The sequence below is a fragment of the Petaurus breviceps genome, unplaced genomic scaffold, assembly GCF_028583685.1.
Source record: "Petaurus breviceps papuanus isolate PSGF00001 unplaced genomic scaffold, PetGlider_PUasm1.0 90919, whole genome shotgun sequence".
NCBI lineage: Eukaryota > Metazoa > Chordata > Mammalia > Diprotodontia > Petauridae > Petaurus > Petaurus breviceps.
The window spans coordinates 10065876-10084425 of record NW_027187378.1 but is presented as its reverse complement, the minus strand read 5'-3'; the positions used below and the strand labels follow the sequence as shown (position 1 = coordinate 10084425).

At 39.5% G+C, this 18550-nt stretch overlaps 1 protein-coding gene across 2 annotated transcripts in view; it reads left to right on the top strand.

Annotated features, from left to right (window-relative positions):
- The window catches only part of RRBP1 (ribosome binding protein 1), a 120094-nt gene that overhangs the window by 81684 nt on the left and 19860 nt on the right, over positions 1-18550 (top strand). For both annotated transcript variants that reach the window (XM_069075458.1, XM_069075459.1), the window contains exons 5-10: positions 1652-1804; positions 2859-2977; positions 8316-8469; positions 12090-12228; positions 13831-14009; positions 14326-14360. In XM_069075458.1, coding sequence (XP_068931559.1) covers positions 1652-1804; positions 2859-2977; positions 8316-8469; positions 12090-12228; positions 13831-14009; positions 14326-14360 — 779 coding nt within the window. The remainder of the gene's footprint in view (positions 1-1651; positions 1805-2858; positions 2978-8315; positions 8470-12089; positions 12229-13830; positions 14010-14325; positions 14361-18550) is intronic.

Sequence of the window (18550 nt, the reverse complement as noted above, 5' to 3'; positions counted from 1 at the left end):
ATTGGCACAGGTAGATAAAGTAGAAAGCACCCACATTTTCAAGCCTTTAAAACAGAACAGGCTACCTCAGGCAAAGGTCCTCCTCTCCCCACTCACAGCAACCACCCAGCGTCCTGGAAGAGCGCTCCCAGCAGCTCCGGCCCCTGGCAGTCCTCAGCAGGAGTCCTTAGCAGAAAGTCCTTAGCAGTTCTAACTCAAAAAGGGCTTCGCGCTGCCACTACCTCTGCTGCTGCCGCCGTCACCACCACCGCCAGCCACCGAAGGAACGCTAGCTTGGCTTCCGCTTCCTCTTGCTCCGCCCCTTCCTGCTACGTCAGCAAGTCCAACGGGGCATGGAAGATCTTTAAATCCCATAACCCTTACACCCACATATACAAAAATATTTATAGCAGCTTTTTTTGTTTTGGCCAAGAACTGGAAATTGAGAGGATGCCCATCAATTGGGGGATAGCTGAACAAGTTGTGGTATATGAATGTAATGGAGCACTATTGTGCTATAAGAAATGATGAGCAGGCGAACTTGAGAAAATCCTGGAAAGACTTATGTGAACTGATGCTGAGTGAGGAGAGCAGAACCAGGAGAACACAGTACATAGTAAACAGCCACAATGTGTAATGATTGATTTCGATAAGACTTAACTCTTCTCAGCAATGCAAGGACCTAAAACAATTCCAAAAGACTCACGATGGAAAATACCATCATATCCAGAGAAAGAACTTTGGAGTCTAAATGCAGATCGAAGCATACTATTTGTTCCCTTTTTTTGTTTTGTTTTGTTTTGTTTTTTCTTTCTCATGTTTCCTCCCATTTGTTCTAATTCTTCTAAACAACATGACTAATAGAAAAATATGTTTAATAGGAACATATATGTAGGGCCTATATCAGATTGCATGCCATCTTGGGGAGGGGGGGAAAGAGGGAGAGAAAACTTAAAGCTCTGATGGAAGTGAATGTTGAAAACTAAAAAGATATAAATAAATTTTTAAAAAAGAGATGAGAGAAATCAGAGAGGTTTGAGAAGGAAGGAGTTCATGACCCTAGGGTGAGCCCAGGAGAGGTAATGTGGGAGCTAGCTGCTCTTCCTAATTCCTGGTTCTTAGTCTTTGAGTGGATGAGAATAGGGGACCTGTCTGTTCTCTCTACCCCCATTAAAGTCTATTGTATTCCACTTAGTAAGTAGTGGCAATTTCAGGGGAAGTTGGAGTAGCTCAGGCCCTGGAATTTTTGTGGAGTTTTCAATATCCTGATATTTATATAAGTCTCTTTACATGTCAAGATCAGAGTGATTTGATGCAATTTACACAGGGTACACCCATCCTTGTGTTCTCTTCTTACTTTACTGCTGCTGAGTAAAAAACCTAGCTTTTTACATGGCGGTTGCCCCTTGTAAATGCAGAATCACTCAAGTGTTTCTGTTTTCCCCAGATCCCCACATTGGGGTCTTAGTGCAGATTTGGTTACATCGTAGAAGTTAGCGCATGTGAGGATTCTAAGGAAAGTTTGGACTGACATGACCTCCCAGCCTCTAAAAGATGCCTTTCTTATGTCATCAAGTTTGGAGATGCTCTCAGGTCCCATCTGATGAGCTCCTTCTGGCTCTAACAGGAACTAAACCTCTCTTCTTCCCTTCCCTTCCCCCACTTTCTCTAGGAGCTTGCATCCGAGAAGTCAAAGGCAGCTGCCGGGGAAGCCAACGTGAAAAAACAGCTCTTGGCCAGGGAGCAAGAGATTGTGGCTGTACAAGCCCGAATGAAAGCTAGTTACCGAGACCACATGAATGAAGTGCAGCAGCTGCAGGGGAAGGTGAGGCATCTGTCATCCTGCAGGCTGCTGGGCAAAGAACCCTGGGCTCTGGGGAGTCTGAGTCTGACCCTGGGGTTAGACTAGGACCAGAAATCAAGGTTTGCTGGGATGGTTTTTGTTATGGCCCGAGTACCAGGGTACTGTCTAGAAGAGGCAAGAGAATGGGAAGGATTTGAATGATTGCCTTCATTTTAGGGGAGTGTCATATAAGCCAAGAAGAGAAACCCAGGAAAGTGAGGCTAAAGGAATGTAGAATCTCAAAACTCATGGAAAAAGGTGGGACTGATCAAAAAGTGTGGAGCATCCCAGAGCCACACTCTCATTTTGGCCTGTCATTGACTTGCACTGAATAAATCTGAGCTAGTTTCCTCCTTTCAGAAATGGGGACAATAATCCCTGCTGTACCTACCCCACATAGTGTTGTAGAGAGAATTAGCTGAAGTAATGGATATGTAAGTGCTTTGGAAAATGGAAAGCATTAAGATCTTTGTGGAGAAAGGGTGAGGTTCAAGGGTATCTCTCTCAAGTTCAGAAATTGTTAAAAGCTGTTTCTTTTAGAAGATGAGCTGAGGAAGGACAGAAAACCCTATTTTTTATATTCCATGGCTTGCCACTACTATTGGCTACAGATGTTTTCTTTCAGCTTGATATCTTACAAGGTGATAATGGGTCAGGAGAAGGAAAGGGAAACTTGTCTTCCTCTTAAGTGATAAGAGGTTTTATTGGTTTGTGGTGACTTGTTTTATCTCATAATACAAATTTCAAACTGTGTAAATCACAGAAGAAGTGAAGCAGGGAATGTTTCTGAGGCTGTAGCCTGAATCTTTTCTAATAGCCTGACAGGGCTATGGTTTAAAAGTTTGGAAGTAATGAGGAATGAGAAATAAATGGAATTAAAAAAAAAGTCTAATTCAAGGGCTCTCAAGAAGAGAGTTGAATTCTGCAGCCAGGGTTCCATAGAGTAGAAAGCAAGTTTTAGTGTGAGTTTGGGGGTCATATCCTCCCTCAGACATTGGTGACTGATGCTTTTCTACCCTGTAAAATTCATTTTCAGATTCGAAGTCTTCAGGAGCAATTGGAGAATGGACCAAATACACAGTTGGCTCGGTTACAGCAAGAGAATTCAATCCTGAGGGATGCTTTGAACCAAGCAACCAGTCAGACTGAGAGCAAGTAAGCTTCAGCATTCACTGATAAGAAATAGAAACTTGAATACATTTGCTGAATAGCCCTGTAATCACATTAAACCAGGGGTTCTTAACCTTTTTTGTGTATTGGCACCCTCTGACAGCTAGGTGAAAGCCTGCTGACCCCTTTTCAGAGCAGTATTTTAAAAAAATTCATAATTTAAGGATATGTTAAATTTCAGTTAGAGAATAGTGAAAACAAAGGTGTAATTTATCTTTTTTCTCTTAATTCACAGACTCCCTAAAAACTATGGGCTTTTGGACCTCAGGGTTAAGAACCCCTGCACTTTGTAAAAAATGAATCCCTTCCTTGGAGGTCAAGAGAGGGAGAGAGCATTTAGTAGATCTTGTATACATTAGCTCTTTCCTGTGAGAAGCATTATTTCTATACCAGTGATCATGGACATGAGCTGTACATAGGGTCAACTTTTCTGTTTCTTCCCCATTAAGTTTGCTCTTAATGTCATTCCCCCACTCCTGGCTCCTTATGTGTATGGCAAAGCTTTGATAGTGTTACAAATGAAGGCTGGAAGAGGGAGATAATGTCATATCCTGTGGCCTAAAACTTGGGCTTTGGAACTTGATCTCTTTTCACACAATGGATAACATTTTGTTAGGCACCCTTGGAGTTACTAGGTGACACTGACATCTTGTAGAGATTTTCCCCCGTGGCAAATGAAGGAATTTTCCTATACATAACTAGACAACATCCTCATAATGGTAGACTTTATTAATGTCCCCATTTAATAGAATGAAATTAATCAAAGCAGAAATGAAAAGTTAAACTAATTTTTTTTTCATTTTCACTTAAACTTTTTTTTAATTTTATTTTTTCAGTGAACAAAATCTATTTCTCTTTTTTTCCTTCTCTCCTCTTCTGCTCATTAGGAAAAAGAAAAGAAAAAAACCCTGTAACATATGTACAGTAAAACAAAACAAATTGAGCATGTCCAAAAAATATATGCCTCATTTTAAACCCAAGTCTATCACCTCTCTGTCAGCAAGTAAATAAATAGCTTGCTTCATCATCACTCTTGGAATTGGGGTTGGTTATTGTGGATCAGAGTTCTTAAGTCTTTAAAAGTTGTTTTTCTTTATAATTTTGTTACCGTATAAATTCTTTACCTGATTCTGTTCATTCCATTCTTTATCAGTTCATACAAGTCTTTCTAGATTTCTCTAAAACTGTCCCTTTCATCATTTCTTACAGTGCAATAATATTCCATTACAAGGCATTAAAACCAGGACTGAAAATACATTCATTAGCACAATTTGTTCAGTTATTTTCCAAATAGGGACCCTTCTCCTTTAGGTTTCAGTTATTTACCACCACCAAAAGATCTACTTTAAATATTTTTGTACGTTTGGGTCTTTTTTCTTTTTCTTTCATCTCTTTGGGGCATAGGCCTAGCAGTGATACTACTAGGTCAATGGGTATGCACAGTTTAGTAAATTTGGGGGCATAGTTCCAAATTGGTTAAGCAACTTTTCAAAGGCCACAATTAATGATTAATGCTATAAGAGCTGGTCAGCTAGCTGCCTGACAGTGAATTTTCCAGCATAGTCCTCAACTTCAAATGATCTCATTTTCATCTTCGTTTGTGGCTAATCAATCACTGCTTTGTAACAGACATGAAGATATAACTTGCCAAGCAGTTGTTATTTTTTCCCCTATAAGCTGTATGGCTAAGAAAATAACACATCGGGTACTATCCACCTATGAGTTCAGCATTTAACTTTGTTGTGGTAAATGGCAGTTTCATTAAACCAGTCTGTCTGTACCTGAGCGGTATCTCCATTTCCGTTCAGGGACCTTTTGAGGTAAAGTGCCTTACAGTGATTGGTTTTAAGATGCTGATACTTGCTCCCATTTACTTAGCTGTCTTTATGGGTACAAGGAGTGTGACAAAACTAGTAGAAGACTGACATATTTGAAGAAATGAAAATGGGAGGGAGAAATCCCTCAGAATGTCCTCCTTTGTGCTTAGAGAGAGTTGCTGTGTTGGATGGTGATCCGTCAGGCTTAGCTCACTCCTCAGTGTTCCTCATGGTGAGGAAGGACCTTTGTAAAGCTGTTTATTTCCATCTTGAGTTCCTCTGTGTATGGCATTCTCTTCTTCCATGTTTCACTTACTGAGCTTGAATCTTTATGATTGCCGTTTCCTGAATGATGATAAATAGAAGATAGCCTTTGAGGCAGAGCAACTCTGACTCTCCTCCCATGCCTTGAATGTTACCCCTTTAATTTCTTTACATGCTTATGCTTCAAAGCAGAGGGGAAAGTATTTTGCTCTGTGATGCATCTTAAATTCCCCACTCTGGGTCAGATGCCTTTGTTTGGGATAGAGGATCCTAACCTGCAATCTATAAGTTTTCTATTTAAAATATATATTTACATATAATATATAATGTTATTAATACATAATTATAACATAACCTTCTGTGGAGAGGGAAAACCATAGGAAGAGAGCCAGTTTCTTTGTTCTAATTTCATATAGGAGGATGCAGCATTTAAGTTTTTTTTCCCCCATTTCCTCTAGGTTAAAAGCATTCTTTAACTTTTCCTTTTGGGTTTTCAGTGGTTGCTGAAGGATAATCCATTCTAATATTGTTGAGTTGGGTTTTTAAATTTTTTCCTTTTTTAGTATGAACTTAATCTTTAATGAACATAAACATTTCAGTATGTGAAGATGAACAATACAAAAGCTCATACAAGAAACTGGGGACTTCTATAAAATGTTAGTTTTTTTTTTTTAAAGAAATGCTTATGTAACTTTTTTTCAGTTATTTTTCTTCCTCCTCCCCATTTTATTGATATCTTTTGATTTCACACCATCTTCATTTTTTAATGTATCCCTACCCTTCACCATCCTTATAAGCTATCCATTGTGAAAAAGAACAAAAAAAGGATGAAAGAAATTTCAGTTTAGCAAAACATCATCCTTGGCCCCACAGCCTCCTGGTAGCAGCAAGCACCCCAAGCGTCCTCAGGGTTTGCAGCTACCACAGGTTCTTGGATCTGCTTTGTTAAAGGAAAGCAACTCAAAATGGGTTAACAAGCTTACTTTAATCAGTCAGACATATATCGTTTACCTTGTTCAGGAGAAAAGGTCAGCACCCTGAACCTCAAAGTATACAGGCATAATTATCAAGACAGAAACATCAAGTAGACAGATTTCCAAACTGTCCAACCATTACATCCATACCCAGTCAACATCTGGGTTTCCACATTCTGGGTTTTTCAAAGCCGGGGGACTCTCAACAAGGGCTTCCCAGAATTCAGATCAAATCACAGAACACTTCTCAAAGTGAGTCCCAAAACAAAGCTACACATCAGGGCTTATATAGCCTTCTCCTGGCTCAGAGAATGTAACAACCTTATTGACTCACTGGCCAATCAAGAAGTATCTACTGAAAAACAAGCCTCCCTCCCCAGGCTTCAGGTGCATTTTAGCCTAGGGGCAGGGAAGATCTTCCAAATTTGCATTCCCATTACACCTCCTCAAAGAAAGGAGATGGGTGCCTTCCCTCCCACCCCCAACTCTTCTCTGGGACCAAGTTTGAGCATTATAATGACACAGCATTGAGTTTGAGTTTAGGCATTCCCCCACTCCACACACACACACCCCTTTTCCATTTACGATATTCTAGTTGTGTTTGTTTTCCCTAGAAACTATATGTTGTATGGATGGTTTGGTGTACTCTTTAGGAGTCAGCATTTGGGTTTTGATCCCAGCTCCGCTATTGAATGTTTGTATGACCTTGGACAGTTCATTTTTCTGCTTTTATCCTTTTCCCCCTGCCCTTCCCCAACTTCTTTCCTCATCTGGAAAATCAGAAGATAAGAACAGAGATAAACTTTTAAGGTACTTTCCAGCTTTCAAGTTCTATGATTCTATGAGTATTTTATGAGGCCCTTCATTAGTCTTCTTTTCTTCAGCTCACAAAATTAGCTGAGGAAGTGGGAGATGTGGATTAACAAAGTACATTCTGCACTAATGCCTAAGTGCTTTACAATTCAAGGAAATTCATCCCTGATTACAGAGCTTGTTTGCGCTGTGAGGAGAAATGAGAACATGAAGGCTTTGTCACTTCTTTCTCTTCTGAATGCTTAGAAAATCCCAGGACAGCTCTCATGGCATTGAGCCTTACTGATGAACACATATTTTCTTTGTTTTTTTTTTACTTTGTATTCCCCCTCCCCCCCATGGAAATAAGTTTTTTTTTTTAAACCAGAGAATTCTAAAATAAATTCCATTTGTCACAAAAAATGTTTTTAAATTTAACTTACAAAAAGTTTTATCAGTGCTTTTTGTTTTTCTGCTACATTTATACTCTTTCTTAACATCAGTTATACTTCTTAATTATCTCTTCCACTCAATAAACCCTACTTATAAGTAAAAAAGTACAGTGAGGTAAGACAAACTGACATTTTTAACCACCATCTACTATGTCTGACAAGAATAAGCCTCATTGTCCTCTACCACCTTTCTGTTGAGAAGTGGGAGGTATTTGATAACCAAACCTTTGGAATCTAGATCAATCATTTCGTTGATTTAAGTTCTGATGTCTTCTAGTGTTTTCCATTACATTATTGTAGCCACTGAATTACACTCTCTTTTATAGTGTTACATGCCTCTTTTGAGAGAATTGACTTTTGTAAATTTCCTAAAGCATGGTAAGAGTTATCTGGCTCATAGAGCTATTCATTTTTTTAAATTAATTTTTTTTTGAGTGAAAATAGATTCCCCTCCCCAGTTGAAGGGGTAGAAAACCCATGTGCAAAATATGTATAGTCAAGCAGAAAAAATTTCTGCATTTGACTGTGTCCAAAAAATATATATGTCTCATTCTGTATTCTGAGTCCATCACCCTCTGGTTAGGAGGTCAGTAGTGTATTTCACCATTGGTCTTTGGGTTGATCACTGAATTGATCAGAATTCTTATAGCTTTCAAAGTTTGTTCTTACAGTGGTATAGTTGTTATATAAATTGTTCTCCTGGTTTTGTTACTTCACCCTGAATCAGTTCATATAAGTCTCCTCAGATCTCTCTGAAACTATCTCCCATATGGCACAGTCATATTCCATTACAGGATTCTTAACTTTCTGAGCTTGGAGAAAAATCATGAGAGACTGAGTCAGGTATGAACCACTTTACGTTTTCCAGCCAAGCCCTTCACATTTCTTTGGAATTCTGTTTTGTTGTTGTTGTTTTGGGTCAAGGGGGGAAGAGTTGGTCTCATTAGCCTAAGAGTCTTAAGCAGTTAACTTGTAACCACGAACTAAACTCTTATTCTGATCCAAGATCATAATTGTCTTTCAGACAGAACGCTGAACTGGCCAAGCTCAGGCAAGAGTGCAGTAAGCTCACGAAAGAAGTTGCCGAAAAGTCTGAGGCCGTGCAGCAGGAGGAGCAGCAGAAGAAGAGCCTGGAGAGCAAAGCTACGACCTTGGAGAAGCAGGTCCACCAGCTGCAGGTGAGGCATGGGCCTGGTGCCCCCCAGGGTTTGGTCCACTCCTTTTGGGTCCATGCTCCGTGTGTGTGAGGAGAGATGATGGGGCCTGTCTGTGCTTCTGTCCACTGACTCTCTTTTTCCAGGAACTTTGTTGGAATTGGTCCAGTCTGTCCACCCTGACTCAGCTCTTTTCCTTCATGATGAATGAAATGTACACATTTGCTGGAAGCATAGCTGGACAGTATTAAAAAATTAGCATAAAGTATTGGCCACCTCTTTTTAGAAATGGAACCCTGGACAATGGCCTACTTAGGCCCCAATTCTCTTTGGGGACTAATTGGCTGTGGAGGCATGACCTCTTATTTGAAGAACCTGTCTTATTTCACCCACTTGTGTAAGCCCTATTTTTGTGGGGGCAGATTGCCTCAGAATAGGGGCCTTTCCCACTCAGAAGTAGCTTTTACATATCTAACCATTCAGAAAAATGATAAGAATAATGCCAACCACTTTTCCTGAATTTAATGTGATCTCATCCAAATTGATTAGGATGCTTCCCTTCTGAAGACTTGTGTCTAAAAAGCCGAAGCCCCAGATGCAGCTTGGGAGTGGAAATAGATAATATTCAAAGGGTATTTGACTCAGGTGTGGAGAAAACCTTCCTGTTATGACAGGTTATTTTTGCTTGGATTTTTGGATAGAAGGGAGTTTGTTATCTTAGATGTTTTTGGTCCTATTTATGTGGGGTCAAGTTGTTCAGTTCTTACTTCTCCATAATTAACTAGGTGACCTTGGGCAAGTCACTTAACCTCCGTGGGCATCAGTTTCCTTATCTGTAAAATGAGAGGGTTTGACCAAGATTACTTCTAGTTTTGACATTCTTTGAGCATGTCTAGTTTATGAATGGTATTTGAGATTTTCCTTTTTCTAATTTTTTTTTCCCCTAAAGAGAAGAGTGTAATTTGTCATGGTCTCTTATTTGTGGTAGTCTGCATTTCCTTCTTCCTAAATTTAAATCTGAGGTTGGGGTAGTTTATCCTTTGGCTTGACTCTATATTTAGTAGCTTAGGGTACTAATTTCAAGAATCATTCCTTTGTCTGCTTGAATCTAAAACTTTTGCTTTTTTTATTTGGAAACCATTTTCCCCCTCAATTGAGGCTTCCTCCTATGGAGCCTTAAGCTTCCTGGGATCTGAGTGGATATGAGCTCTCCATGGCAAGAGTTTTCTTTACGTTTTCAGCATCTCTGACAGTCTTACCATATTATATCTTCCTTCCTCCTTCCTGGCAAGAATACAGATCTCTGGGAGGGAAGGAGAATGCCTCTGGAACCTACTCTGTCTCTGGCAACATTGTGGAACCCACTGAGAAGAAAGCAGATGTGTCTGTGTACAGCCCACCATGACACATGCAGTTTTAGTAGATGAATGAAGTTTTGGAAACATATGAGGGTTTTTTTTCAGTATCTAGTAGACCTCTTGCATGCCTATCTCACTGAGTTATCTTATTATTGTAAAGCATCTTATGGCCTAACATCATTTATATTTGGATCCATATCTCAACCAGGATTAATAAAGTGCCTCTTTATTCCAGGCAATGCAGATATATAGACAAAAATTAAGCTTACCTTCTACTGGAGAAAGACAATATGTATACAGATAATGAATGTAAAATAAAGTCAAAGCAACCGGGGAGGGGGAGGTGGGCAGAGGGGAAAAGCTAACAGTGGGTAAGTTTGGCCAGGTCTCTTGTAGGAGGTGGCACTTGTGTGAATTCTTGATGGGGGAAGGATCTAGGGATGCCAAGGGGTGGAAGTAAGGAGAAGAATATTTGAGGCACGGAGGCAGGGGATACAAGCAGGCTGATTTGGCTTGAACATAGAGTATGTGAAGAGAACCACAGAATTCCAAATGCCAAACACACAAGTTTGTAGTTGATGCTAGGAGTCACTGGGAAATGAAGCAGCCCTGCTCAGAAGTGACAGCTGATTTCTAGTGCCTTGTAGGGGTTAGGGCCGGTACTACTTTGTACCTGAAAGAATGGAGGGACTTGGAGCTGTTTACAGATACCAGTATAGGATGTACCCGTTTGCGAGTAAGCTGGGTAAGGAGGAGCTCACAGGTTGGTAATCTTCCTTCATATCTGGAGGCTGTACCTGGTGATTCATCAGTGATTTTTACTGCGTTTGCATGTCCCTTCTTTGCCCTGCTACAGGGAGGAGACAGGCTTAGTGTGAATAGACTGTATCTCAGACCATCCCTTTGAAAGTAGAATGTTTTGGGATGTTACCAGGTTTGAAGTCAAGCTTCCCATCCCATGGTTCTTCTCTCTCTCTGTCACTCTCTCTAAATGAAGACATTTGCCCTGCTCTTCTAGACCTCCTGTGTTATTCTCAGGCCCTGGTCTTTCAGAGACTACTGAGAGTAACTCATCAGTCACATCTTCCAGGATTCTGGGATGGAACTTGCGTGGTCCTAGTGACTTGAGCTCACTGGGGGAAGGGAGGGAGGTATTCTTTTACAATATTATTTCCTCTAAGCATTTCTTACTAAGCAAAAGAATGATTATCCTTTTCACTCTTAGAGATGTGCCAGCATTTTTCTTTGGATTTTGAAAAAATACTCTTGCTTCTAATATTGATTTGCTCACCTGACCAAATGTTCTATTTAAAGTTAGCATTGAATGGATAAAAACACTTGGCAGCAACTCAGAACCTCAGTAATGAAGGTATCTGACTACATTAGACTCATTTAAGAAAAATTACTCAGTAGTTCTGCTCAGAATAGTTGCCTCTATCTGGCGTTGCCTGGGAACATGTTGTTTGGAAAGAGGTTCTCCTTGCTCCCTTCCAGCTCATCTGATAAGCAGAAAAATCAGCTTGTTCAGGAGTTCTCATGAGGCCACATCACTACGTTCCTTCCTCACTTGTTCCTTCGGACTTTGAGTGAAACTGTTCCACTGTCATGTCTTTATTATGGAAAATGTTGTTCATTCTAAAGCTGCACACAAACTTCCACCGTGCAGAATACATTTAGGTCGTAATTTAAAAAAAATCTCTTGAGGATTGTTTTGCTTATTTCCAGCCCTGCTTTTAGCTCCTTGTCATTCATTGTAGAGGTCAATGTCTATTCCTCTAGTTGTGAGCAACATTTGATTGTTTTCAGTGTGCAAGTCAGACTAGCCTTTGTCCCCTGGAATCACTTTATATAGAAAGGGAATAGAGACTGTGTTTGAGCAATACTGATTAAAGTTTAGTTCGGAATGCCTTCTTAACAAATAGTTACTCTTTTTTTTTTTTAATATGTGCCTGTAATTTTATTGGTGTGAGAGCTTGGGGCATTTGCTTTTGAGAACTGGTATATTCAGGGTTTGTTCAAACAATTGCTTTGGCTTCTTTGCCTTTTGCCCTCACTCCCGTTGGCTGAGGGGTATAAACTGCAGGAAAATGAATTGCAAATTTCAGTATATGATTCTATCCAGTCTAAGATTCCAGAGTCACTTACTGAGGAAATCAAGGATCCCAACACAGTTTTGTTAATGGGTGCTGGGGTAAGGTAAGAAAATGACATTGCATGCTTTCTTAAGTTTGGGAGTTTAACTTCTCCTTCCTCCCCCCTTTTTTTCCCTGCCCTCCATCTTTCCAGGTTTCTCAAAAAGAAAAAGAAGACGCCCTCCAGAAAAGACTAGATGAAGTGAGCGGAGAGCTTCGCAAATCCCAGTCCAGCTACAAAAATCTTTTGGCAGACTTGGAGAAAGCAAAGGGAGATCAGCAGAGTGTTGCTGGTTAGAGAATTCTGTTACTTCTCTCTCCTTATGTGTTAAAAAACTGAGTAGCAAAGGCAAACCAAGCTAGCTGCCGTTTATTTCCTAAGAGTCAGAGATGCCAGTGTTTCCTGCTTGTTTCCAGTGCCACTCAATTTATTGCTCCCATAACTTTGTTCCTAAGGTACACCATGCTCCCTCGCTCTAGCTCCAGCCAACTCTTTCTATGATGTAAACCTTCCAACCAGATTTGGGATATTTCATGACTGAGAAAAATGAATCCCTAGGGTTTAGGTGTGGTCTTGACTGTTCATTAGTGTGTATGGCTTTCCTATTGTTACTTCTTGGCCCTGTCTCAAGTTAAAAGTGGGAAAGGATTGTTCCTTCTAAAGTCAAAGAATCATAGGACTACCATCCTGAGAGGTAAAAAGTCAAAGGTCAGTGAGAATAGAGAGAAAGAAATTGGACTTGAAGTAGAACCCTTGGATTTGAATCGTGTCTGTGCCACCTGCTATCCCTATGACTTTAGGGAAATCTCCTAAACTCTCTACACACACACACACACACACACACACACACACACACACACACACACACACACACACACACCCCCCTTCCTTCCCCCAGGATTTGGTAGAATTTCATCAGCTTTGCTTTGTGTGAGTGGGTGAGGATAGGAGGTTACAGGTGAGACTTTAGAGAGGAGGTTAGAGCTTCACAACACTTTAGTGGGTGCTGGGGTGAGGCAAGAAAGTCATATCACATGCTTTGCTAAGTTTGGGAATTCAACTTTGATATAAAGACTATGGGGGAAGGGGGAGTCATCTAAATAAGAAATGACTTGAACTCTGAAAAGTTTTCACTTTCTGCCAAATAAACTGTCATATCATCCCAGTTTATTTTTTCTTCTCATGTGGATTAGAATTTACCAAAGCGAAATCAATTCTCCTGTGGCTTTTCTCCAAACCAAATCAATTGCCAACCTCATTTTATAGTGTTTGAATAATGGTCTGAAGCTTTTCCTCCTTCCCTTATAATTAGAAAAGATAGTACCATCCCAATTCAGGTTGGTTAATGTTCTTCCCTGTCTGCTTATTGACTGTAGTTTTCAGCAGTCAATAATAATAAAATCATTATTATCATTTTTAAAAAATTAGGTAGTATAGTGCATAGAGAAGAAAGGGTTCAAGAAATCTTACCTCAGATTCTTTTACTTGTGTGATCCTGGACTAGTAATTCAACCTTTTTCCGCTTTGGTTTCCTCATTTCTAAATTAGGGATAATAATCCTACCCGACAGAGCTCTCATGAGGATCAAATTAGATAAGCTATGAAAAGCAGTTTGTAAACCTTTAAAGACTATCCAACTGCAAGTAATTATTGTATTTAAACCTCCCTATTTAAAACCCTAAGCATTTTTACCCCTTTAAACTTTAAGAATGTAGAACAGTCAAAGTGTTACAGTAGCAGAAACTGTATAAATTCTGGAGAGAACAGACTGGGAGTCCTTTCTTGACTATTCCACTTACTCATTCATTCTCTCTCTGTCTCTCTCTCTTTGTGTCTCTCTACCTCTCTCTTTCTCTCTCCTTCCCTTTCCCCCCTCCCTGTTTTTCTTCTGTAGAACTGCGTAGCAAATTACAGTCCTCTGAAACAGAGGTGAAAAGCAAGTCTGAAGAGTTGAATAAGCTCAAAGGAAAGCTGTCGGAGTCCAGTGCAGAAAATGCAAAGCTCGCAGAAAGGATTAAATCCATCGAGGCTCTCTTGGAAGCTGGCCAAACCAAGGAAGCCAAAGACACCCAGGTCAGGACTCATCACCCTTTCTCTCAGGTAGACCTCCATTCATGAAAATTCAGCAAGGACCTTACGCATTTCCTCCAAGTTCTTTGGGAATCTCCTGACCATAGATACTCTTTCCCACGTTTAGATCCATCATTGACATGAATTATAGAAGCCAGTCTATGTTCTTTCTCTCTTCTCTCTGAGTTAGGCCCATAATAAAGAGCAGGTGGGGGAAAAATAGATTTGAATCTTTATTAAGATTCAATCTTATTAAAAGCAGAGGATAAAATCTAGAAAAATCTTGTGTTTATGAGCATCTGTTTTGTTTTCACTTTAGGCTAGCCAAGCAGAGGTGGACCAGTTGCAAGCAAGGTAAGGCTCTCCTTCACTGATTTTTTAGGCTTCAAGTGGGGTGGTTTGAGTTGAGGTGAATTTGAAATGAGAAAGGCCTCAGATTTTCAGAGTGAGTCCATTTTTAGAGGCTCCTTTTATTTCTTCTCTGCATGCTGAGGATAAATACAGACTAAGGCTACTATGGGAATGGTGATGGGTGGATACAATTATTCCTTCTTCCTATATAGACTGTCATGTTAAGAATCTGATTTGTTGTTACTCATACATACCCTGGGAGGGAGAGCAAGGTGGCTTAAAATTGGGGTGTGTGTGTGAGTGTGTGTGTGTGTGTACATATAGATATACACATATATTATAAGATAGGATTAAACCTGTGCAATACTGGTTACTTGCAGGAATTGATTAAATTTCAGGGTTATTGCAAAACTTACCGTGAGAACAAATGTTTCAGTACTGGGTTGTTCTCTGGCCTGCACATTTGGTACTTGGATTTAGCCAAAACTTGTTGGAGTGCACGATTATTTGTTTTTGTTAATGAGATGACTTTAGTCTGGCCCAAATCTTGTTTTTTTGGTATGATCAGACCCACGGTGCTGCATTCTTTCAATACTGCCTGTCCTGCACAAAGTGTCGTTCATTTAGTGTTTGTTTGGTGTTGCTAAGGGCTGGGAATGACTACACGGTAGGGCCCCACAAGTTAATGTAATCCCGGAGTTCTTGGGGCTCATTATCTCTGTAAGCATGGGTTTTTCAGTGCACACTCTCACAGGAGGTTTGACTTGTCTGGGAGAGCAGAGAGCTCACATATCCATATAAGTCAATAATGGACATCACATATTTTCTCCATCTCTATCACACAGATGTGTCTAATATGTGGTGTCCAGCAAGGTTCTCTTTCTCTGGCCATGACTGCTAGATGAGTCACTATCCTTCCATCTTAAACACAGCTCACTGTGGGCCAGTTTCTCCTGGCAGCCAATGTGATGAGCTACAAAAAAAATACACCAGAAGGCAGAGCAACTCTCATGGGAAGACATGGGACCAAACTCTTTACATTTTCCTGTCCCAGTATGTATTATTTCAAGACACTTAAGCAAATTAGTTGAGGGGTATTTTTTGTTTTGCATTAAAGTTGGAATTCTTGGGCACAATATACGTTGCTATAGAAATTGTTGTTTTAAAGAAGATGGATAAGGATTTTTAGGCCATTTAGATATAGCTGGAATAAATTTTTTTTATCTTCAAAAAATAATTTTCCTGAAACATTTGTTTTGAGTTTATCTGCTTCTGCTGTTGATATTAACAAATCATTGCTTATTTAGAACCTTGGAGAAGGCAAGGAAGAAGATAGAAAAGTAATCTACATCTTCTTTCCATTCACCTTTTGGTTTGGATTCTGTGGGATTCTGTTGTTGCTGAAGAACTTTTGAGTATATTTGCTGCAGGAAGATTTTTGTATCCTCTTCATCTAATGATATGGAGCTCATGAGGAAGGAGAGAGTTGTGTGGGAGTATTGCTAAGTACAGGTGAATCTAGTATAGATTTGTGGAATGTATTAAAAAATATTTTTATAGGATTGATGATTTTATGGAAAAACAGCTTTCAAGTTCATGCTACTACTGTTTTTAGGAAAGACATGGATATTGTAACTGCCAGATTATATTTAACTACATAATATAAAGTAGTAATCAGAAGATCAATGGATACATGCTTGTGTTTTCTGTTTTAATGTCTGTCGTCCTTAGGAAGAGGTATGGCTTAAATCAAAACAGCAGCTAACGTTGATATCAGTCAATATGAGCATTTGGCATATATAGAGAGAATAAATGTTTTTGCTGCAGCATTTTCAGTCTCATCCTATTATTTTGGTTAAAAATGTCAACATTGGCCAATTCTAGACACTGTATTATACGTTATTGGTCTAGTGAGCATTTGTGAATTACCTCTTTGTTTATTGCATATTCCAAAGGCTAAATTCAGGAGTTACTATATTGTGTCTATCTGAGCTTGGTTGCTCGTTGTGAAATATGTAAGATATATGAAATTCAGATCCAAGTTATCAAGAGGCTTTTATTTGACTAATGGAAATTCTGAGTATGGGCAAAGTGAAGTCTGTAGATAGAAGTGATTGAAGTCTACACAAGTATGAAGATACGGATGGTTCATCTTTGGGCATAGTTAACAAGTCTCATAATACAAGAACCTCACAGAAAGCACACAGAAAAGTTAAGTTTGGGATAATATATCCATGATGGATTTTTATATATTGAACCTTTTAAGATTAATGTCTTAGAAAACATTTATGTCCTTCCACCAAAGACCCCTTGTCAAAAATAGAAATTGGGATTTATGTCCATTTTTAGATTTTTTCCCCCACTGGCATGCTGAGGTGACCATCATAGATCTGAGCTGGAAGGGATCTTATAATGAAGCTATAACCTGTTAGCTAAACAAGTGAAAGCTAGGAGTGCACTAGATAAGAGTACTAGGCCCGGGGTCAGGAAGATGAGACTTCCTGAGTTCAAATCTTGCTTCAGACATTTGCAAGCTGTGTGACCCTGGGCAAGTCACTTAACTCTGTTTACCTCAGTTTCGTCTTCTATAAAATGAGCTGGAGAAGGAAATGGCAAATCATTCCATTATCTTTGCCAAGAAAACCCTAAATGGGGTCACAAAGAGTTGGATGTGACTGAAATGACTGAACAACGATAGCTAAACAAGTACTTGTTTTTAAAAATATAAATAGAATAACTAATGAATGTTCTTATTGATCTTTTCTGCCTTAGGACCTTAAAAATCCAAAATAGGCACTTGACCTTTGTCTCTCTCCATGGGGCCAATCAGTCTTTTGTGCCTAGATGTAGCCTCATCCTTTAGAATCTCAAAAGTAACTACCTACAAATTAATACATATCACTTATTTGAATGAAGACATAGAAAGGTGCCTTATCAAATAACAGAAAGCTGGGAGATGGGGTGGCTAGGTGGCGCAGTGAGTAGAGCGCTGGCCCTGGAGTCAGGAGGACCTGAGTTCGCATCTGGCCTCAGACACTTAACAGAAAAAACAAACAAAAAAAACTCGGGCAAGTTACTTAACCCCAATTGCCCTCCAAAAAGAGAAAAAAAAAAGAAAAGAAAGCTGGGAGAAATAACCAACCCAATATATGGTCAAATCGACTTGTTAAATGTTTCAGACAATCTGAAATACTAGGTGAAAAATCAATAACATGAGATTTAACAGAGATAAATATTGAATCTTGTATTTAGGTTCTGTATTTAAAGTTTAAAAAAAATCAGTTCAGCAAATAGAAGATAGTGGAAGTATAGTTAAAGAATTCTTCATGTATGGAAAGATCTGAGGATTTTTAGCTGACTCCAGACTATCAGCAAAGATGTGATACAGTTGTTTAGAAAATGCTGATGTGATCTTTGGGTGAATTAAATAATAGAAATAGAACATTCAGAATAGGGAGGTAATACTTTAATTCTATAGTGTACCTGTACTGACTAATCACATCACATAGATTGTGTTCATTTCTTGGCCCTGATTATTAAAAGGTGCATTGATGGCTAGTATGTGTCATGTATGGAATAAGTCATCTTCCTTTGCCTGGAGCTGGTAGAGTAGAAGCTATGTGGCTGTTAGTCAAAGATGTTGTAGTCTTAAGAGGGGCATAATTATATACCTAGGAAAGTGATAGTCCAACTGACCTCTGCCCTGGTCACGCCATAAATAGATGAGTTCTGGTCACTCATTTTGAGGAAGAACATTGATAAACTGAAGGACATGAAAAGTCTTGAGTTCAGGCTTATGAGAGCTCTGGGGGTCTTTGGCCAGGACAAGTCTTTGGGGAAGGGATGGTTGGCATAGAGAACAAGAAAGCTGTTTAAGTATTTGTAAGGCTGTCTCAGGAAAGAGGGATTAGACTTGTTTTCTTAGTCTTAGAGGGTAGAATGAGAACCAGTGGGTAGAAATTACAAAGAAGTAAATTTAGGCTTCATGTCGGGAACAACTTTCTGATTATAATTTGCACCCCCTCAATGTGGAATGGGCTACTTCAGGAAGTAATGGGATCTCCGTAGAGGACTTCCAACAATGGCTAGATGACCACTTGTTGGGTGTCTTATAAGTGAGCATACCGTTCAGGTAAAAGTTGGACTCTATAGACATAGATTCCTTCTGACTGAGATGCTCTGATACCATGATC